Source organism: Sardina pilchardus, chromosome 4, assembly GCF_963854185.1.
Source record: "Sardina pilchardus chromosome 4, fSarPil1.1, whole genome shotgun sequence".
NCBI classification, from domain to species: domain Eukaryota; kingdom Metazoa; phylum Chordata; class Actinopteri; order Clupeiformes; family Clupeidae; genus Sardina; species Sardina pilchardus.
In genome coordinates this window covers 39,412,948-39,437,148 of record NC_084997.1, presented here as the reverse complement: position 1 = coordinate 39,437,148, position 24,201 = coordinate 39,412,948, and the positions used below count along the sequence as shown (strand labels likewise).

At 48.6% G+C, this 24,201-nt stretch overlaps 1 protein-coding gene across 1 annotated transcript in view; it reads right to left on the bottom strand.

The window, feature by feature from the left end:
• The window catches only part of LOC134079220 (ZP domain-containing protein-like), a 23,762-nt gene extending 562 nt beyond the window's left edge, over positions 1 to 23,200 (bottom strand). The window contains exons 1-10 of the mRNA XM_062535430.1: positions 23,126 to 23,200; positions 20,863 to 20,898; positions 18,822 to 18,866; positions 18,355 to 18,475; positions 8,434 to 8,543; positions 7,517 to 7,692; positions 4,795 to 5,195; positions 4,001 to 4,097; positions 817 to 1,018; positions 1 to 216 (exon numbers count right to left, since the gene is read on the bottom strand). The exon at positions 1 to 216 is cut by the window's left edge and continues 562 nt beyond it. Coding sequence (XP_062391414.1) covers positions 71 to 216; positions 817 to 1,018; positions 4,001 to 4,097; positions 4,795 to 5,195; positions 7,517 to 7,692; positions 8,434 to 8,543; positions 18,355 to 18,475; positions 18,822 to 18,866; positions 20,863 to 20,898; positions 23,126 to 23,156 — 1,365 coding nt within the window. The 5' untranslated portion in view covers positions 23,157 to 23,200 and the 3' untranslated portion in view covers positions 1 to 70. The remainder of the gene's footprint in view (positions 217 to 816; positions 1,019 to 4,000; positions 4,098 to 4,794; positions 5,196 to 7,516; positions 7,693 to 8,433; positions 8,544 to 18,354; positions 18,476 to 18,821; positions 18,867 to 20,862; positions 20,899 to 23,125) is intronic.
• Between the last annotated feature and the right edge of the window lie 1,001 nt (positions 23,201 to 24,201).

Genomic DNA, 24,201 nt, shown 5'->3' with positions numbered 1-24,201 from the left:
TTGATTATTCAACTCAGCAGAAAGAGAGGAAATCACCCATTGACTATTCAGCTCTCAGCAGAGAGAGATGTCAGATGTCCGTGGAGGGCAGTTTCTCGTATCTGATGTTGGGGCTCTTGGTCCTGTAGATCAGGACTCCACACACCATGGCGACGGCTGCCAGGAGACCACCAATAACAAACACAAGGTTCAGACTCAGGCTGTTGTTGGCCACTCCTGGAAAACAGCAGAGCGATGCGTAAGACACCAAACCTGACCACTAGTGCAGTTGGATTAGCTAATAGCTAGCCCTAGCCGCTAATGCAGTTGGATTAACTAGCCCTAGCCACTAATGCTGTTGGATTAACTAGCCCTGGCCCTGACCACTAATGCAGTTGGATTAGCTAATAGCTAGCCCTAGCCATGACCACTAATGCAGTTGGATTAGCTAGCCCGAGCCACTAATGCAGTTGGATTAGAGCCCTAGCCCTGACCACTAATGCAATTGGATTAGCTGTGTTAGTCCTGAGGAGGCCTGTTTACTGAGACCCTCAGCCGTGCCCTCTATGCAGTGACCAAGCTGTCACCTCGGAAATCTGTGCTAGCTGTATCACGTGTGTTAGTTGGTTTATGTTATTTGATGTACTGTAGCTGGTTTGTGTTAGCTATTTGATGTGTTAGCTGGTTTGCGTTAGCTATTTGATGTGTTAGCTGGTTTGCGTTAGCTATTTGATGTGTTAGCTGGGTTGTGTTAGCTATTTGATGTCTTAGCTGGTTTGTGTTAGCTACGTGTTAGCTGGTTTGCATAAGCTATTTGATGTGCTTTAGCTGTATCACCTGTGTTGGCTCTGCTGTCCGTGTTGCCGAGGGCCCGTTTGAGGCGCAGGGGACCCTGGGAGATGAAGTGGCTGGCGGTCTGGACGGAGACGTCCCTCTTGCTGATCTGGTGGCCTGAGGCCGAGCCGTTAGTGCAGCCCTGGGAACACCTGCTGCCAGGTACGCCCGCCGCACAGAGGATCACTGAGCAGGTGATAAACACCTGAGCACAGGACAGTCACACAGGTGCCTCTCAACATGCTAGAAGTAATTTTGCAAAAATGGCCAAAAAGCTAATTCCATACCCTACCTTTAAACACAGTAAATATGATTAACCTCTAATTCCAACTTTAAACACAGTAAATATGATTAACCTCTCAGCCAGCTTTAAACACATTAAATATGATTAACCTCTCATTCTGTCTTACCGTACCGTAGTCCACCTCTAATTCTGACTTACCGTACCGTAGTCCACCTCTAATTCTGTCTTACCGTACCGTAGTCCACCTCTCATTCTATCACACCGTACCGTAGTCACCCTCTAATTCTATCGCACCGTACCGTAGTCCACCTCTAATTCTGACTTACCGTACCGTAGTCCACCTCTAATTCTGACTTACCGTACCGTAGTCCACCTCTAATTCTGTCTTACCGTACCGTAGTCACCCTCTCATTCTATCACACCGTACCGTAGTCCACCTCTCATTCTATCACACCGTACCGTAGTCGACTTCTCATTCTGTCTTACCGTAGTGTCTTCACTACCCTTGGAGCATGACACTACTGTAATAGGCTGGCAGTATTTGTAGCGCACTCACATGGTCACTAATGGGCTGCAGTATAGCGTAGTGTAGTGCACTCACATGGTCACTAATGGGCTGGCAGTATAGCGTAGTGTAGCGCACTCACATGGTCACTAATGGCAGTATAGCGTAGTGTAGTGCACTCACATGGTCACTAATGGGCTGGCAGTATAGCGTAGTGTAGTGCACTCACATGGTCACTAATGGCAGTATAGTGTAGTGTAGCGCACTCACATGGTCACTAATGGCAGTATAGCGTAGTGTAGTGCACTCACATGGTCACTAATGGCAGTATAGTGTAGTGTAGTGCACTCACATGGTCACTAATGGGCTGGCAGTATAGCGTAGTGTAGTGCACTCACATGGTCACTAATGGCAGTATAGCGTAGTGTAGTGCACTCACATGGTCACTAATGGCAGTATAGTGTAGTGTAGTGCACTCACATGGTCTCTAATGGGCTGCAGTATAGCGTAGTGTAGTGCACTCACATGGTCTCTAATGGGCTGGCAGTATAGCGTAGTGTAGCGCACTCACATGGTCACTAATGGCAGTATAGTGTAGTGTAGTGCACTCACATGGTCTCTAATGGGCTGGCAGTATAGCGTAGTGTAGTGCACTCACATGGTCACTAATGGCAGTATAGTGTAGTGTAGCGCACTCACATGGTCACTAATGGGCTGGCAGTATAGCGTAGTGTAGTGCACTCACATGGTCACTAATGGCAGTATAGCGTAGTGTAGTGCACTCACATGGTCACTAATGGCAGTATAGCGTAATGTAGTGCACTCACATGGTCACTAATGGGCTGGCAGTATTTGTAGCGCACTCACATGGTCACTAATGGGCTGGCAGTATAGCGTAGTGTAGTGCACTCACATGGTCACTAATGGGCTGGCAGTATTTGTAGTGCACTCACATGGTCACTAATGGGCTGGCAGTATAGCGTAGTGTAGTGCACTCACATGGTCACTAATGGGCTGGCAGTATTTGTAGTGCACTCACATGGTCACTAATGGCAGTATAGCGTAGTGTAGCGCACTCACATGGTCACTAATGGGCTGGCAGTATAGCGTAGTGTAGCGCACTCACATGGTCACTAATGGGCTGGCAGTATAGCGTAGTGTAGTGCACTCACATGGTCACTAATGGGCTGGCAGTATTTGTAGTGCACTCACATGGTCACTAATGGCAGTATAGCGTAGTGTAGTGCACTCACATGGTCACTAATGGGCTGTATAGCGTAGTGTAGTGCACTCACATGGTCACTAATGGCAGTATAGCGTAGTGTAGCGCACTCACATGGTCACTAATGGCAGTATAGCGTAGTGTAGTGCACTCACATGGTCACTAATGGCAGTATAGTGTAGTGTAGCGCACTCACATGGTCACTAATGGGCTGGCAGTATAGCGTAGTGTAGTGCACTCACATGGTCACTAATGGCAGTATAGCGTAGTGTAGTGCACTCACATGGTCACTAATGGCAGTATAGCGTAGTGTAGTGTAGCGCACTCACATGGTCACTAATGGGCTGGCAGTATAGCGTAGTGTAGTGCACTCACATGGTCACTAATGGCAGTATAGCGTAGTGTAGCGCACTCACATGGTCACTAATGGCAGTATAGCGTAGTGTAGTGCACTCACATGGTCACTAATGGCAGTATAGTGTAGTGTAGCGCACTCACATGGTCACTAATGGGCTGGCAGTATAGCGTAGTGTAGTGCACTCACATGGTCACTAATGGCAGTATAGCGTAGTGTAGTGCGCTCACATGGTCACTAATGGCAGTATAGTGTAGTGTAGTGCACTCACATGGTCACTAATGGCAGTATAGTGTAGTGTAGTGTAGCGCACTCACATGGTCACTAATGGGCTGGCAGTATAGCGTAGTGTAGTGCACTCACATGGTCACTAATGGGCTGGCAGTATAGCGTAGTGTAGTGCACTCACATGGTCACTAATGGCAGTATAGCGTAGTGTAGTGCACTCACATGGTCACTAATGGCAGTATAGCGTAGTGTAGTGCACTCACATGGTCACTAATGGGCTGGCAGTATAGTGTAGTGTAGTGCACTCACATGGTCACTAATGGCAGTATAGCGTAGTGTAGTGCACTCACATGGTCACTAATGGGCTGGCAGTATAGCGTAGTGTAGTGCACTCACATGGTCACTAATGGCAGTATAGCGTAGTGTAGTGTAGCGCACTCACATGGTCACTAATGGCAGTATAGCGTAGTGTAGTGCACTCACATGGTCACTAATGGCAGTATAGCGTAGTGTAGCGCACTCACATGGTCACTAATGGACTGGCAGTATAGCGTAGTGTAGCGCACTCACATGGTCACTAATGGGCTGGCAGTATAGCATAGTGTAGCGCACTCACATGGTCATGCTACTCACATGGTCATATAGTCCAATGAACTTAAAAGCCTTCATCCCAAACTGGACCTTTGACTGGTGACCCGAGTAGAACTGCACCGTGTCGTCCACCTCACACCTGTGCGCAGAGAGAGAGAGACAGAGGGAGAGGGAGAGGGAGAGAGACAGAGGGAGAGGGAGAGGGAGAGAGAGAGAGACCTTCACAAACCAATCTCAAGGAATGAGACATTAACAAGTTTAACCAGGAGTCACATTTAGTTTCATCACATTTAGTAATGGTGAAATGATGACTTACCTACAAGGGGGCAGATGGTTTGGGATGATGGGGTAGGTAGAGGCAGTGGGGCTTATCTATGAGGGGGCAGTGGGTCTTACCTATGAGGGGGGGCATAGGGTCATATATAAGTGGGTCTTATCTATGAGGGGGGGGGGCAGTAGTGGGTCTTATCTATGGGGGTGCAGTGTGTCTTATCTATGGGGGGGCATAGGGTCATATATAAGTGGGTCTTATATATGGGGGGGGGGGCAATGGGTGTTATCTATGGGGGGCAGTGGGTCTTACCCATTCTGGATGATGGGGTAGGTAGGGGGCAATGGGTCTTATATATGAGAGGGGGGGGCGGTGGGTCTTACCCATTCTGGATGATGGGGTAGGTAGGGGGCAATGGGTCTTATCTATGGGGGGGGGGGGGGGGGGCGGTGGGTCTTACCTATGAGGGGGGGGGGGGGCGGTGGGTCTTACCCATTCTGGATGATGGGGTAGGTAGGGGGCAGTGGGTCTTATCTATGGGGGGGGGGGGGGCGGTGGGTCTTACCCATTCTGGATGATGGGGTAGGACAGCGCCTCCTGGGGGTTGTCACTGGGAGCGGCGGTGCAGGACTCTGCGAACAGCTCGGTGTTGGGGATGGAGGAGATGGACTCGATCTGCATGAACATCATGTCTCCCAGGTCGAACTCCAGCGGGTAGGAGTCGGGGTCGTGCATCTGGCCGAAGGCGCCGGAGCGGAAGAACTCGAAGTGGTAGGTGAACGTTCCGAAGCCGCGCTGCACGAAGGTGAGGGGCGGCCGGTGGGCGTCGAACTGGGCCGTCACGTTGCTGCGCTTCGGGTACTTACAGGAGAACTGGATCTCCACGTCGTGTCTTCTGGTGATCACGTCCGTCACGTCGTCAAAGGACACCACCTCGTTACTGAAGACCAGGTTCTCACCGTCATCCTGCCCAAGACAGAGGAGCAGATGAGGAGGGTGTTAGCAGATGGGGAGGGTGTTAGCGTGTTAGTGGGTGTTAGCTGATGGGGAGGGTGTTAGCGTGTTAGCAGATGGGGAGGGTGTTAGTGGGTGTTAGCTGATGGGGAGGGTGTTAGCGGGTTAGTGGGTGTTAGCTGATGGGGAGGATGTTAGCGTGTTAGTGGGTCATGAGCAGATTGGGAGGGTGTTAGCACATGGGGAGGGTGTTAGCAGGTCTTGAGCACATGGGGGGGGTGTTAGCACATGGGGAGGGTGTTAGCGGGTCTTGCGCAGATAGGGAGGGTGTTAGCTGATGGGGAGGGTGTTAGCAGATTACAGTAGGCGTACAGTATGTACAGTTAAGTAAGGGATGACGGCCGACGAGATGACCTATGTGATGGAAATAATGGCGAGGTGGAGGTTTAGAACTCCGGCGCCGTGCGCAGTTGCCTTCGCTTAAACTTCTCTCCTATTAGTGTTCATCTCCCATATGTTTGAATATCATTCTGTTCCACTGTTGCCACTTGTGTAGTGTTCATTTCCTATTATAATGCAAACGTTTACATCGCTAAAACTGTCTTGTTTGTACAACTACTTCTTTCTGTCACATATCAACTAATTTCTAAACTTGCAGGACAAACTGCCGTTACTAGTTCTAAATGGATGGTAGTAGCGATGGACAAAAGCCAGTCGTTAGTTCTCTCTCTCCCGCTGTGAAGCGGGCTTATCCCAGGATTCGGATTTACCTTTACTTTGAAACATCGCTATTTTACTTACATGCCATTCAACTAGCTATAATCCATCTCCGTCATATGCTACAGTGTTAAGACTATGTTCTGAACGTCTGTATTTTAGCTTGGATGCAACGTGACAGTTAATTTAAACTTTACAACAAATTTGGCGAATTAATATTCAAGTGTAATATGGGCAGCAACTCGAGCTACTTCAAATGTAGCGTGTTACATAAAGTTAATGGCCACCCTATCAGCGAATCAGAGAAGAAAATCCCTTTGTTAAGGGAGATGTCTGTGTTATAGTGTCATATGTAATGAGCATTACGGACCGAACAGGCCCTTCTTTATATTGAGCATTACGGACTGGCCTGATTACCATCGACTTTCAAAGGCTCTGCGAGACTTCAGTCTGACCAACAGCCTGTGCTAACACGGTTTCTCCAAGCGCTGGTTGACCCGCCTCCTTTAAAGGGATAGTTCGGGTTTTAAGACACAAAGTTATATGGGTTCCCTGTCAGCAACGTTGTGCATCAGCACTGACTTACCCCCCGACAGCGTCCTGTGAGCCGAGATCCAGCCGGTTTTTGTTGCTGAAGAAAGTAGTCCGGCAAGTTTCTGGGGTCACGAAAGTAAAGTGTTTTTCTTCTCAAAACCATACGTGTTCAAAAGAGTGATATATTTGCACCACAAAAACGTTGTCCAGGAAAAATTCAAACCTCGTTTTCTTGGCACTATTTTTCTCGATTCCTATCACTGCGCACTACTGACAGCTGGACAATGTTTTTGTGGTGCAAATATATCACTCTTTTCAACGCATATGGTTTTGAGAAGAAAAACACTTTACTTTCGTGACCCCAGAAACTTGCCGGACTACTTTCTTCAGCATCAAAAACGATCAAAAACCGGCTGGATCTCGGCTCACAGGACGCTGTCGGGGGGTAAGTCAGTGCTGATGCACAACATTGCTGACAGGGAACCCATATAACTTCGTGTCTTAAAACCCGAACTATCCCTTTAAGTGCCTCGATTTGCTACTGGTCGATGTCAGAAAGCGGTTTGCCGAGTTTAAACCAATAACAACACTCTTTCCTCTGCCTTGAACACGCCTCTACCCAGAGCCGTTGGAGCTGCTCAAAGTTGATTGGTTCTCGACCAAAGGGGGCAGTTCCGCAGATTTCGGGAACTCAGAAATCCTTCCCGATTAGCAGTTGACCAGACCAGCGACAGCAAAAGCCGAAGGTGTTACGTCACTGGGAGGGCGTGCCAGGCTAATTACGGACCGAACATGCCCTTCATTTGTAATGAGCATTATGGACTGAACATGCCCTTAATTATACTGTATTGAGCATTACAGACTGAACATGCCCTTCACTTGTAATGAGTGATATAGATTGAACAGGCTCTTCGTACATAATGTGTGTGTGTGTGTGTGTGTGTATACTGTGTGTGTGTACACTGTGTGTGTGTACAGCATGTGTGTGAGTGTATGTATACTGTGTGTGTGTGTCTGTTAGTGTGTGTATACTGTGTGTGTGTGTGTGTGTGTGTGTGTGTGTGTGTGTGTATCTATCTCACCGTCATCTGTGTGCCGCAGGTGCTGAGGGACGTGTTGGCGAGCACGTGTGTGCCGTTGGAGTAGAGAGTGCAGAGCGGGTCGTTGAGGCGCAGGTGGTCCTCGTGGAGCCCGATGGCGGCAGAGCGCTCGATCACGATGGACATGGTGCTCTCCATGCAGGTCACGTGAGAGTCGACTACACAGGAGGACACAGTCACCTTTACATGCAGGTCACATGAGAGTCGACTGCACAGCAGGACACAGTCACCTTCTCACCTTCACCTGCTGTTGCACTCTATTGCCGTCAAGGCTAGATAGTTATAATGTTATACTCTGGAGTACTTATGCTAGGCGGTGTAGCTATGCTAGGTGATGTAGCTATGCTAGGCAGAGTAGCTATGCTAGGCGGTGTAGCTATGCTAGGCAGTGGAACTATGCTAGGCAGTGTAGCTATGCTAGGGGGTGTAGCTATGCTAGCAGTGTACCTATGCTAGGCGGTGCAGCTATATAGGCGGTGTAGCTATACTAGGTGGTGTAGCTATGCTAGCAGTGTACCTATGCTAGGCGGTGCAGCTATACTAGGCAGTGTAGCTATGCTAGCAGTGTAGCTATGCTAGCAGTGTACCTATGGTAGGCGGTGTAGCTATACTAGGCGGTGCAGCTATACTAGGTGGTGTTGCTAGGCGGTGTATCTATACTAGGCAGTGTAGTTATGCTAGGTGGTGTAGCTATACTAGGTGGTGTAGCTATGCTAGGCAGTGTAGCTATGCTAGGCAGTGTAGCTATGCTAAGCGGTGTAGCTATACTCCAATGCTCAGCACAGGCACTGCACCTACACTACTCTATGCATTTCTACAGGACACCACCTCCATTCCATAACTGCCAACTGCAGCTTCTTGAGACATTCAGGTACGTGTGTGTGTGTGTGTACACTCACTGGCATTGACGCAGCTGTAGGAGACGTTCAAGTACTTGAAGGTGCCGATGCATGGGTCAGTGAAGATACTGTTGGAGGCCCGCACCGAACAGTTGGTCTTTCCATCACACCTGTCAAAATAAGAGTCTTTCATTACACCTGTCAAAATAAGAGTCTCTCATGAAAGAATATTCTGAACCCCTTACCCCCTTGGGATTCAGTTCCAAACTAATGAATTCAATTTTAAAATATACTGTTCAAATTCGGTTTTCCATGCAATTGCTCAAATTAATCTATAAATGAAAATGTAAAATATTCAGATTCAGTTTGAAGTGGAACACAGGGATTAAAGTTTTCCGGCACCGTGCCGGAATTCCGGCGTGCGGCTATTGACTGCGTTGATTTTTTAAAATATTATTAATTTGTTAACGCTATTGAAAAACACGCAGCATTCGTTAAGCTGAATTTCCTTTCCCTGCTCTATCTCTCTGTCACTCACGCGTCACGCACCCTTTATATTAATACACACTCACACACACACACACTCACACACAGACACAGACTCCCCTTCGTGCACACCGCGTCTGTCTCCATAACGAGATCATCCCTGGAAGCGCGGTCGCACTAATGCACCTGACGCTGCGGGTGGAAGCATAAGTTCTTCCGCAAATTTTGTAGACTATGCGTCCAACTTTACCAAACCGTAAGTAAACGAATTCTCCTTGGCCCCCTCTCGTGCGCACTCAATGGACACCCGCCCCTCGACATGCACATTTAATCCAAACAAAACATTCACAATCGTGAACGCAATGACGCACAGAAGACGACTAGCTGAATTATTGTTAAATACGGTTAGCATCATTAGTAGGCTATGCTGCACACATGATTAAAACTCTGCATTCAAGTTGACTGACCAACTAACTCAATAATACCAATGCTTTTCAACTCCAAGATTTCAAGGGCCTGTCCCAAGGAGAAAAAGTATGAGCTTACCTTAAACTTAAACACACGTGGGGACACTGAACAGTTCAACCAGCTAGAGTATGATAAACTAGCCAACTATGCTACATTGTTTACAATATTTTGAGGCTTCAATCAAACAGCTGAATTTAAGAGGTGGAGTTGTAATATGAATAGCAGGCTATAAGCTGCATAAAGTTTGCTGTTATGAATATCAGAAATGTCAGTATACAGAATGTATAAATCATTACACGTGTGTGTGTGTGTGTGTGTGTGTGTGTGTGTGTGTGTGTGTGTGTGTGTGTGTGCTTACATCTTGTTAAAAAATCATTAAATAAATAAATTCACATTGTATGAAAGCAAAGTGATAAAAAGTCAGACATGAGGCGACCACCACACATTGCCTTCTAATCTGTGGGAAACACTGTTATTACTCTTTAGAAAGAGAATCAGTGTCTTTTTTTGAATACCTTAACCTAAATGGTTGCAACTAAGACTTATTCTTCAAATGCCTGCCTTCCAATTTATATTTACATATCCTGACAACATGACACCTTATGATTGTAGGTCAGTTTGTAACCTGTCAAAGACAAAGATTAGCAGCAAAACTCGATATAAAAAGAAATCCTAAATGCTACATGTAGCATATTGTAGTGTGTTGGACTACTATTGCCACCTTTTGGCCTTTCTTGGGGTCCAACATCACAAACAAGGCCCGTGTCGTGTGCAAACACTCCAAAAAGTAAACTGGTTTCCAATCGATCGACCAACATAGTGTCGTATAGAGTCGCATGCACGAGTCTAAAAAAGTTCAGGCTCAGGATTTTTTTTGCTTTAATCCCTGGGAACAAGTTGTACTCCTATTCTTGCCCTTAGCTGGAGTTGACCTAGCCTGACTCTCGCCAGACCCTTGTAGTTCCGCCATGCTCCACCAGAGGCGTTTCGCTGAGCTCCACACAAGGGTCTGGACGCGAGGGCAATCCAAACCCCTGTGCCAGTGATCAAAAAATGAGCAGCCAATCAGGAGCGCCGAAGCGAGTGTTTGATTCAAATAACAATGGCGGCACGCAGCGAGGAGTCTTGTGCTGACATTGATTCTGCTATTTCAACCGTTTTGTCGAATCTATCGAGTATTCATTCTTTCAGAGAATAGTTTTGAAGACATTTATTGGTGGCAAGGATGTTTTTACTCTTCTTCCGACCGGGTTTGGCAAGAACTTGAAGAAGCCTAGCACTTCAGGCAAGTGGTTTATCAAATCACATGCGAGGATGTTTTACAAGGACCCGCCTTCAGAAATACATCTCCTATCGAGAAGTCCAAGATCCTTGTGTGAAGCAGACAGCGAACTACAGGATCTGGCGAAAGTCAGGTTAGAGTTGACCTGCTGTCATTCTACAACCCCTATTCCTGCCCTTAGCTGGAGTTGACCTGCTGTCATTCTACAACACAGGCATCATCACCATGTGGGCATACCTGCTCTATCACCATGTGGGCATCCCTGCTCTATCACCATGTGGGCATCCCTGCTCTATCACCATGTGGGCATCCCTGCTCTATCACCATGAGGGCATCCCTGCTCTATCAGCATGTGGGCATCCCTGCTCTATCACCATGTGGGCATCCCTGCTCTATCACCATGTGGGCATCCCTGCTCTATCAGCATGTGGGCATCACCATGTGGGCATCCCTGCTCTATCACCATGTGGGCATCCCTGCTCTATCAGCATGTGGGCATCCCTGCTCTATCAGCATGTGGGCATCCCTGCTCTATCAGCATGTGGGCATCCCTGCTCCATCACCATGTGGGCAATCCTGCTCTATCACCATGTGGGCATCACCATGTGGGCATCCCTGCTCCATCACCATGTGGGCAATCCTGCTCTATCAGCATGTGGGCATCAGCATGTGGGCATCCCTGCTCCATCACCATGTGGGCAATCCTGCTCTATCACCATGTGGGCATCACCATGTGGGCATCCCTGCTCCATCACCATGTGGGCAATCCTGCTCTATCAGCATGTGGGCATCAGCATGTGGGCATCCCTGCTCCATCACCATGTGGGCAATCCTGCTCTATCACCATGTGGGCATCACCATGTGGGCATCCCTGCTCTATCAGCATGTGGGCATCCCTGCTCTATCACCATGTGGGCAATCCTGCTCTATCACCATGTGGGCATCACCATGTGGGCATCCCTGCTCCATCACCATGTGGGCAATCCTGCTCTATCACCATGTGGGCAATCCTGCTCCATCACCATGTGGGCAATCCTGCTCTATCAGCATGTGGGCATCCCTGCTCTATCAGGCATCACCATGTGGGCATCCCTGCTCTATCACCATGTGGGCATCAGCATGTGGGCATCCCTGCTCTATCACCATGTGGGCATCCCTGCTCTATCAGGCATCACCATGTGGGCATCCCTGCTCTATCACCATGAGGGCATCCCTGCTCCATCACCATGTGGGCATCCCTGCTCTATCACCATGAGGGCATCCCTGCTCTATCACCATGAGGGCATCCCTGCTCTATCACCATGTGGGCATCCCTGCTCTATCAGCATGTGGGCATCACCATGTGGGCATCCCTGCTCTATCACCATGTGGGCATCCCTGCTCTATCACCATGAGGGCATCCCTGCTCTATCACCATGTGGGCATCAGCATGTGGGCATCCCTGCTCTATCACCATGTGGGCATCCCTGCTCTATCACCATGTGGGCATCACCATGTGGGCATCACCATGAGGGCATCCCTGCTCTATCACCATGTGGGCATCCCTGCTCTATCACCATGTGGGCATCACCATGTGGGCATCCCTGCTCTATCAGCATGTGGGCATCCCTGCTCTATCACCATGTGGGCATCACCATGTGGGCATCCCTGCTCTATCAGCATGTGGGCATCCCTGCTCTATCAGCATGTGGGCATCCCTGCTCTATCAGGCATCACCATGTGGGCATCCCTGCTGTATCAGCATGTGGGCATCCCTGCTCTATCAGCATGTGGGCATCAGCATGAGGGCATCCCTGCTCTATCACCATGTGGGCATACCTGCTCTATAACCATGTGGGCATCACCATGAGGGCATCCCTGCTCTATCACCATGTGGGCATACCTGCTCTATAACCATGTGGGCATCACCATGAGGGCATCCCTGCTCTATCAGCATGTGGGCATCCCTGCTCTATCAGCATGTGGGCATCCCTGCTGTATCACCATGTGGGCAATCCTGCTCTATCAGCATGTAGGCATCCCTGCTCTATCACCATGTGGGCATCACCATGAGGGCATCCCTGCTCTATCACCATGTGGGCATACCTGCTCTATAACCATGTGGGCATCACCATGAGGGCATCCCTGCTCTATCACCATGTGGGCATACCTGCTCTATCACCATGAGGGCATCCCTGCTCTATCACCATGTGGGCATACCTGCTGTATCACCATGTGGGCAATCCTGCTCTATCAGCATGTAGGCATCCCTGCTCTATCACCATGTGGGCATCACCATGAGGGCATCCCTGCTCTATCACCATGTGGGCATACCTGCTGTATCACCATGTGGGCAATCCTGCTCTATCAGCATGTAGGCATCCCTGCTCTATCACCATGTGGGCATCACCATGAGGGCATCCCTGCTCTATCACCATGTGGGCATACCTGCTCTATAACCATGTGGGCATCACCATGAGGGCATCCCTGCTCTATCACCATGTGGGCATACCTGCTCTATCACCATGAGGGCATCCCTGCTCTATCACCATGTGGGCATACCTGCTCTATCACCATGTGGGCATCACCATGTGGGCATCCCTGCTCTATCACCATGTGGGCATCACCATGTGGGCATCCCTGCTCCATCACCATGTGGGCATCCCTGCTCTATCAGCATGTGGGCATCCCTGCTGTATCACCATGTGGGCAATCCTGCTCTATCAGCATGTAGGCATCCCTGCTCTATCAGGCATCACCATGTGGGCATCCCTGCTCTATCACCATGTGGGCATACCTGCTCTATCACCATGTGGGCATCACCATGAGGGCATCCCTGCTCTATCACCATGTGGGCATCCCTGCTCTATCACCATGTGGGCATCACCATGAGGGCATCCCTGCTCTATCACCATGTGGGCATACCTGCTCTATAACCATGTGGGCATCACCATGAGGGCATCCCTGCTCTATCACCATGTGGGCATACCTGCTCTATCACCATGAGGGCATCCCTGCTCTATCACCATGTGGGCATACCTGCTCTATCACCATGTGGGCATCACCATGTGGGCATCCCTGCTCTATCACCATGTGGGTATCACCATGTGGGCATCCCTGCTCCATCACCATGTGGGCATCCCTGCTCTATCAGCATGTGGGCATCCCTGCTGTATCACCATGTGGGCAATCCTGCTCTATCAGCATGTAGGCATCCCTGCTCTATCAGGCATCACCATGTGGGCATCCCTGCTCTATCACCATGTGGGCATACCTGCTCTATCACCATGTGGGCATCACCATGAGGGCATCCCTGCTCTATCACCATGTGGGCATACCTGCTCTATCACCATGTGGGCATCCCTGCTGTATCACCATGTGGGCATCAGCATGTGGGCATCACCATGTGGGCATCCCTGCTCCATCACCATGTGGGCATCACCATGTGGGCATCACCATGTGGGCATCCCTGCTCCATCACCATGTGGGCAATCCTGCTCCATCACCATGTGGGCATCCCTGCTCTATCAGGCATCACCATGTGGGCATCCCTGCTCTATCACCATGTGGGCATCCCTGCTCTATCACCATGTGGGCATACCTGCTCTATCACCATGTGGGCATCCCTGCTGTATCACCATGTGGGCATCAGCATGTGGGCATCCCTGCTCCATCACCATGTGGGCAATCCTGCTCTATCAGCATGTGGGCATCCCTGCTCTATCAGGCATCACCATGTGGGCATCCCTGCTCTATCACCATGTGGGCATCCCTGCTCTATCACCATGTGGGCATCACCATGTGGGCATCCCTGCTCCATCACCATGTGGGCAATCCTGCTCCATCACCATGTGGGCATCCCTGCTCTATCACCATGTGGGCATCCCTGCTCTATCACCATGTGGGCATCCCTGCTGTATCAGCATGTGGGCATCCCTGCTCTATCAGCATGTGGGCATCAGCATGAGGGCATCCCTGCTCTATCAGCATGTGGGCATCCCTGCTCTATCACCATGTGGGCATCCCTGCTCTATCACCATGTGGGCATCCCTGCTCTATCAGCATGTGGGCATCCCTGCTCTATCAGCATGTGGGCATCAGCATGAGGGCATCCCTGCTCTATCAGCATGTGGGCATCCCTGCTCTATCAGCATGTGGGCATCAGCATGAGGGCATCCCTGCTCTATCATCATGTGGGCATCACCATGAGGGCATCCCTGCTCTATCACCATGTGGGCATCACCATGTGGGCATCCCTGCTCCATCACCATGTGGGCAATCCTGCTCTATCAGCATGTGGGCATCCCTGCTCTATCAGGCATCCCCATGTGGGCATCCCTGCTCTATCACCATGTGGGCATCACCATGTGGGCATCCCTGCTCTATCAGCATGTGGGCAATCCTGCTCTATAACCATGTGGGCATCACCATGTGGGCATCCCTGCTCTATCACCATGTGGGCATCCCTGCTCTATCACCATGTGGGCATCACCATGTGGGCATCCCTGCTCTATCAGCATGTGGGCATCCCTGCTCTATCACCATGTGGGCATCCCTGCTCTATCACCATGTGGGCATCCCTGCTCTATCACCATGTGGGCATCCCTGCTCTATCACCATGTGGGCATACCTGCTCTATCACCATGTGGGCATCCCTGCTCTATCAGCATGTGGGCATCCCTGCTCTATCACCATGTGGGCATCACCATGTGGGCATCCCTGCTCTATCACCATGTGGGCATCCCTGCTCTATCACCATGTGGGCATCCCTGCTGTATCACCATGTGGGCATCCCTGCTCCATCACCATGTGGGCATCCCTGCTCTATCACCATGTGGGCATCCCTGCTCTATCAGCATGTGGGCATCACCATGTGGGCATCCCTGCTCTATCACCATGTGGGCATCCCTGCTCTATCACCATGTGGGCATCCCTGCTCTATCACCATGTGGGCATCACCATGTGGGCATCCCTGCTCTATCAGCATGTGGGCAATCCTGCTCCATCACCATGTGGGCAATCCTGCTCTATCAGCATGTGGGCATCCCTGCTCCATCACCATGTGGGCATCCCTGCTCTATAACCATGTGGGCATCCCTGCTCTATAACCATGTGGGCATCCCTGCTCCATCACCATGTGGGCATCACCATGAGGGCATCCCTGCTCTATCACCATGTGGGCATACCTGCTCTATCACCATGAGGGCATCCCTGCTCTATCACCATGTGGGCATACCTGCTCTATCACCATGTGGGCATCACCATGTGGGCATCCCTGCTCTATCACCATGTGGGCATCACCATGTGGGCATCCCTGCTCCATCACCATGTGGGCAATCCTGCTCTATCAGCATGTGGGCATCCCTGCTGTATCACCATGTGGGCAATCCTGCTCTATCAGCATGTGGGCATCCCTGCTCTATCAGGCATCACCATGTAGGCATCCCTGCTCTATCACCATGTGGGCATCCCTGCTCTATCACCATGTGGGCATCACCATGAGGGCATCCCTGCTCTATCACCATGTGGGCATACCTGCTCTATCACCATGTGGGCATACCTGCTCTATCAGCATGTGGGCATCACCATGAGGGCATCCCTGCTCTATCACCATGTGGGCAATCCTGCTCTATCAGCATGTGGGCATCACCATGTGGGCATACCTGCTCTATCACCATGTGGGCATACCTGCTCTATCAGCATGTGGGCATCACCATGAGGGCATCCCTGCTCTATCACCATGTGGGCATCCCTGCTCTATCACCATGTGGGCATACCTGCTCTATCACCATGTGGGCATCCCTGCTCCATCACCATGTGGGCAATCCTGCTCTATCAGCATGTGGGCATCCCTGCTCTATCAGGCATCACCATGTGGGCATCCCTGCTCTATCACCATGTGGGCATCCCTGCTCTATCACCATGTGGGCATCCCTGCTCTATCAGCATGTGGGCATCCCTGCTCTATCAGCATGTGGGCATCACCATGAGGGCATCCCTGCTCTATCACCATGTGGGCATCCCTGCTCTATCACCATGTGGGCATCCCTGCTGTATCAGCATGTGGGCATCCCTGCTCTATCAGCATGTGGGCATCCCTGCTCCATCACCATGTGGGCATCCCTGCTCTATCAGCATGTGGGCATCCCTGCTCTATCAGCATGTGGGCATCCCTGCTCTATCAGCATGTGGGCATCCCTGCTCTATCAGCATGTGGGCATCAGCATGAGGGCATCCCTGCTCTATCAGCATGTGGGCATCACCATGAGGGCATCCCTGCTCTATCACCATGTGGGCATCACCATGTGGGCATCCCTGCTCCATCACCATGTGGGCAATCCTGCTCTATCAGCATGTGGGCATCCCTGCTCTATCAGGCATCCCCATGTGGGCATCCCTGCTCTATAACCATGTGGGCATCACCATGTGGGCATCCCTGCTCTATAACCATGTGGGCATCCCTGCTCTATAACCATGTGGGCATCCCTGCTCTATAACCATGTGTTCATCCCTGCTCTATCACCATGTGGGCATACCTGCTGTATCACCATGTGGGCATCACCATGTGGGCATCCCTGCTCCATCACCATGTGGGCATCCCTGCTCTATCAGCATGTGGGCATCCCTGCTCTATCACCATGTGTTCATCCCTGCTCTATCACCATGTGGGCATACCTGCTGTATCACCATGTGGGCATCACCATGTGGGCATCCCTGCTCTATCACCATGTGGGCATCACCATGTGGGCATCCCTGCTCCATCACCATGTGGGCATCACCATGTGGGCATCCCTGCTCTATCAGCATGTGGGCATCACTGCTCTATCACCATGTGGGCATCCCTGCTCCATCACCATGTGGGCATCACCATGTGGGCATCCCTGCTCTATCAGCATGTGGGCATCACTGCTCCATCACCATGTGGGCATCACCATGTGGGCATCCCTGCTCTATCACCATGTGGGCATCCCTGCTCTATCACCATGTGGGCATCACCATGTGGGCATCCCTGCTCCATCACCATGTGGGCAATCCTGCTCTATCAGCATGTGGGCATCCCTGCTCTATCACCATGTGGGCATCCCTGCTCCATCACCATGTGGGCAATCCTGCTCTATCAGCATGTGGGCATCCCTGCTCTATCACCATGTGGGCATCAGCATGTGGGCATCACTGCTCTATCACCATGTGGGCATCAGCATGTGGGCATCCCTGCTCTATCAGCATGTGGGCATCCCTGCTCTATCACCATGTGGGCATACCTGCTGTATCACCATGTGGGCATCAGCATGTGGGCATCCCTGCTCTATCAGCATGTGGGCATCCCTGCTCTATCACCATGTGGGCATCCCTGCTCTATCACCATGTGGGCATCCCTGCTCTATCACCATGTGGGCATCACCATGTGGGCATCCCTGCTCTATCAGCATGTGGGCATCAGCATGTGGGCATCCCTGCTCTATCAGCATGTGGGCATCCCTGCTCTATCAGCATGTGGGCATCCCTGCTCTATCAGGCATCACCATGTAGGCATCTCCATGTGGGCATCACCATGAGGGCATCCCTGCTCTATCAGGCGTCTCTGAAGCTCACGTGGCACTGCTGGCTCTGGGTGCATTTTGGATCATAAAGAGATGACACTGTTTGTGGCTACAATTGGGCTACTTTCAAGAATCTGTGATTGAGTTGTTCCTTTAAGTGTTTCCAGCAGTGCGTTTCTGATGGTTATCTTTTAAGTTGTTGGTGGTATGCTAGGAGTGACTGACCTGTTCTCCATGATGGAGAGGCTGTTGGAGGCAGCACAGTTGGTGGTCTGAATAGGTCCTGGGCAAGTTGTTCCGTCTGTACGGCCGTAGTTAGCAGCGTGAACCATGATCTGTCCAGTTTCTGACGGGTAAAAAAACACACCGTAATTTCCCGACTATTTGCCGTGGCTTATACATTGATTTTGCTACATTTCTTCAGCTATGAGATTAATACATGGGGTCAGTTCTTATGGTATTCAACATGGTATGGTATTCTTATGGTTTTGATTCTTTTAACTTGCATAAAACACTGTCCTGCGGCTTATACACGATGCAGCTAATACACAGGAAATTACTGTATGGGTTTATGATTGGCTTTGAGAGATCATGTGACTCCTGAGCTTGGTTTGTGATTGGTTATGAGCAATCATGTGACCTCTGAGCTTGGTTTGTGATTGGTTGTGACTGTGAGAAATGTCTGTACTCACCGCAGGTCAGGCTGACTGGACTGTGCTCGCAGGCAATGCCGTTCTCTGTAGGAGACACAGAAGTACATCAGCTGGAGTGTGATTATTATTTATTGATTGATTTATGTTGTATTATTATTTTTACAACACAAACTCACAAAGCATATGACCAGATCATGGCTTTACATAGCTTTACATCAGATGCTTTTTACATTTAGATCCAACATTGCAACATATAATTTCACTCATGATCCTTGGGAGGTTGTGTTATTATATTTCTTCCCTTCATTCATACTCTTACTGCAGACACACACACACACACACACACACACACTTCTCACACACCCACTCTATCCATACATTGTCTCACACATACTGTACTTCCACACAAACTTCCACATAATGCTTCCATACATGCTTCGACACACACCTTCACCCCCCCCACCCATCCTACCCCCTCCCCTCCCTGTGAAGGGGCACTCATACCTCTCAATTAACACCAGTGTTAGATCAACACTCATAACTCTCAATTAACACCAGTGTTAGATCAACACTCATAACTCTCAATTAACACCAGTGTTACATCTCAACACCCATGTTACACCTGAACATCCTCATTTTTACTCCATTTTCAACCTGGGGCTTTGAGAACTAAACATTTGTTCACATTTTGTTTAAAGTTTTTTAACTGGTTGTTATTTTGGGTAAAGAGGACAAACCCATCCCCACTGTGTCTGTATGGATATAATCTAGTGTCACCAGATAATCGGTGTGGTGCAGTACGTCTATATAAACATGTTTTCCATTAAAAAATATCATTTGCTCAAAAAAAGTGTGTGGCATGGTTGATGGAAAAAGAATAGGGCTCGGGCACATGCTTTGCATTCTAGGAATATTTCCGCCATGTTGGTAGCTCACCGAACGTAATAATCCATTCATTGAGATGCAGAAGGCAAAAAGCTGAAAATGTAAAGTATTAGCGATTCTTTTCCTCTTTCGATCGTTGGTTGTGCTGTTACACCCCACTACACAGCAACATACGACCAAGAAGGCAAAAACTAAGTATCAGGAACACACTAATAGGCGGGAGTAAATCCATAGTAATCCATAGTAAACTAAGGAGTGTACCTGCCAATATGGCTGTCTGTGAAGTTTTCACGTCACAATCCCGAGCCCTATTACAATACTCTAACTGATGTGCTAATTAAATACTGTATGTTCGCCAGCTCAGAATCTTTACAAAGTTCACAAATCAAGACAAGGCCGGTGCCCACCGGACACGTACGCGACGCGACAAGAAAGAAAATGAGAACTCCATTGTTTTAACGGAGCAAAGCCCACTAGAAACGTCTGCCACATGGCAGCCGCACAGGGATATCCCTCGTGTCAGGCCCACACCGCTGAACACCGTGTCTGATGGGCGCCGGCCTACAGTTCACCTCACAATAGTGTTCCATTGAGCACCTTGGATACATTCGCTAAGTGTTCCATTGAGCACCTTGGATACATTCGCTAAGTGTTCCATTCGCTACAAGTGTTCCATTGAGCACCTTGGATACATTCGCTAAGTGTTCCATTGAGCACCTTGGATACATTCGCTAAGTGTTCCATTCGCTACAAGTGTTCCATTGAGCACCTTGGATACATTCGCTACAAGTGTTCCATTGAGCACCTTGGATACATTCGCTACAAGTGTTCCACTCGCTACAAGTGTTCCATTTAGCACCTTGGATACATTCGCTACAAGTGTTCCATTGAGCACCTTGGATACATTCGCTACAAGTGTTCCATTGAGCACCTTGGATACATTCGCTACAAGTGTTCCACTCGCTACAAGTGTTCCATTTAGCACCTTGGATACATTCGCTACAAGTGTTCCACTCGCTACAAGTGTTCCATTGAACACCTTGGATACATTCGCTACAAGTGTTCCATTTAGCACCTTGGATACATTCGCTACAAGTGTTCCATTTAGCATCTTGGAAACATTCTCTACAAGTGTTCCATTCGCGATGTCTGTTAATGGAAAACCAGTGAGGTACAACAAAATACATGAACTCACTTGCATCAGTGTGCACAGAACATGCAGTCATTAACACTAGAAGAGGAGAACAGGAGTTAGCACACACAAACATCAACACTGACACAAACACATCAACACTGGCAATCAACACTAGGAAAGAAGAACACGAGTTAGCACACAAACATCAACACTGGCACACACCTACAGTCATCACTTGGACAGAACAATAGCAGTTACAACAAATCCTCATTTTCAGTGAAGCCGAGAGGGTAACAGTTAAAGCAACACTAAAGTACTTTTCCTCTGTCGCACACACGCTATTTGTTTATCCAGCAAATAACAATGACACAGACAATGTAGAGTATGTTGCATGATTTCGTGACCGTATGATGTATTGCGACATTGAAGCAAGTCAAATTTGTAGTTTCTTATGTCTCATTTCATCAAACTACAAGTACGCTACCCGATCTGGTAAAGTTACATAGTATGGTTATAGCCGACAGAGGGCCGCGAAGTGAATGCAGAAGTGCCGTTCACCCTGTTACGAGTTGATGAACTGCTTAAATTATTTTGGAAACATTATTTCAGGTACGGAAAACTCTTCAGTGTTGCTTTAAGTAATAAGATAAGATAAAACAATATAACATAAAATAGGCCTAAGTAAAATCAAATCAGATCAATAAATAAATAAATTGCACTTCCCACACAACCCTGCTGAAAAAACCAGCAAGAAACCATCTTAGGCTGGTAGCTGGTTTTAGCTGGTTTTAGCTGGTCTTTGCCCAAAACACAGTTCTTATTGCTGGTCTTTGCTGGTGTAGCTGGTTAGGCCACCAGCTAGACATGCTGGCGTGACCATCTGAGGAAGCTGGTCGTGCTGGTGTGACCAGCCTGTCGTTTGGGATACAGCTGGTTTAAGATGGTCATGCTGGTGACCAGCCTGTCCAGCTTGACAAAGATGGTCAAGCTGCTTTTCTAGAATGACCAACATAAGCTGGCGTGGCCAGTAAAAACCAGCAATGTAGACCAGCAACACCAACTAAAATGACCAGCTTGAGGTGGTACGACAATCAAAACCAGCTGAATTACCATCGTAAGCTGGGTAAACCAGCTGAAGGTGTGTTTTCGCGAGAGTTTTGCTGGTCTAGCTGGTTAACCATCAAAGGGTGGTCAAATAAGCTGGTTAACAAGCTGGTCAACCAGCAAACCACCTTTAGCTGGTCAGGCTGGTTTTTTCAGCAGGGAACACTTTTACATCACATCAAGCACACTACCTGGTGTTAAAAGCCAGTGGAAAAAGATGGGTTTTAAGCAGAGATTTAAAATGAGACATTAGCCCTTTCTCCATTAAAAAGTTAATTTGCTTAAAAACGATGCACATCAAAAAGTTAGTGCGACACGTGATGGAAAATGAGTTATATCGCTGTAACGAGTATATACACTATAACGAGTGTATATCGAGTAACGTCGGTTTTGTCATGATAAGTTAAATCGCTCGCCAGAGGTGGTTTAATGAGAGTTGAATCAATTTTGGTAACAGTAAAAGAGCCTTGCAGGACATCAGACTAAAATAATCAATAAGAGTGAAAGTGGTTTACATCAGGCCTTACGTCCTCATATACTGTGTCAGTGTTGAACTCAGTGTTAATCACTGTTTACATTTGAAAATACATTATTGTTAACAGCTTTCAAAAATGTTAATAAAATCCAGTACACAATTTAGTTTTGCTTTAGTTACAGCCCTGTTTACAGGCCGCCAGACTGAAATAATCAGTTACAGAGTAAGTAGGACTTATAGGCCAGCAGACTGAACTAATCAATAACAGAATAAATAGGACTTACAGGCCAGCAGACTGAACTAATCAATAACAGAGTAAATAGGACTTACAGGCCACCAGACTGAAATAATCAATAACAGAATAAATAGGACTTATAGGCCACCAGACTGAACTAATCAATAACAGAGTAAATAGGACTTACAGGCCAGCAGACTGAACTAATCAATAACAGAGTAAATAGGACTTACAGACCGCCAGACTGAACTAATCAATAACAGAATAAATAGGACTTACAGGCCAGCAGACTGAACAAATCAATAACAGAATAAATAGGACTTACAGGCCAGCAGACTGAACTAATCAATAACAGAATAAATAGGACTTACAGGCCAGCAGACTGAACTAATCAATAACAGAATAAATAGGACTTACAGGCCAGCAGACTGAACAAATCAATAACAGAATAAATAGGACTTACAGGCCAGCAGACTGAAGTAATCAATAACAGAATAAATAGGACTTACAGGCCACCAGACTGAGCTTTGACAGCAGCATTGTGCTTCAGAGGAGAGAGCCGGATTGCCTGAGCAGCTGTTGATTGGCTGCTTTTATAGTGAGGATGCTGCGCTGGGAAGCTGGGCGTAGCGTGTGCGCTGGGATGCTGGGTGTTGCGTGTGCCGTGGGGTTTGGAGGCAGGCCATCGTCCTTATCTTCATCTTCATCTTCATCTTCATCTCGGTGCTTCTGGGAAGCGGCTGCAGCTAAAGGAACATTTCCGTCTGCCTGAAAGAGACGGAACCTGCTTTACTTGAGTCAAAGAGAAGACCTATTGATTGCGCTGCTGGACTGGAGCCAAGGTTAAAGAACATTTCTCAAAGTGCCAATTACAGAGCAACTCAAACTATGTAACTGACACTTTGAGAAACTCAAACTCACACACTGACGCCCGAGTCAGGTGCCACCATGAGCTGCCACCATGCAGAGGTGGAAAAGTCCAGCTTCAGAAAGTAAAAGTCCTACCACTGTGCTAACCATACATTTAAATCAGCTGACTCTAATTAGCACAACTCTTCAGCCAGGGCAGTAGCTAATTGATGAGATCACCTGTCTTATGTGCACAGGTAGAACCAAAACATGATCGGACTTTTACTTTCGGAAGCTGGAGTCAGTCACCTCTATGAGTCAGTGGGCAACACTGTGAGCTGTCACCTATACAGTCCTCTGAGGGGCCAATTGTGTGGGTTGTAGTTGTTTGTTGTTGTTGTTTCAGAGTGTGGGTTGGCATGGCGACTGTATCTCCATCATGTTGACAGCACAGGCTGAGGTGCATTTCTGGGACATTCTTGAGATGCTGTGTGTGTGTGTGTGTGTGTGATTGCAATAATCAACCTGCTAGAGATACATGCATGAAAGTCATGTTTTGACATTAGCCCTCTCAGTTTGGCTATATTTTTGAGGTGGTAAAAAGCTGATTTAGTTATCATTTTCATGTGGCTGTTGAAATTTAGATCACTGTCGATTAATGCACCAAGATTTTTTAACAGTATCCTTTGCTTTCAATCCTTTTGTGTCAAGGAGAGTGGCAACCTTAAGTCTTTCC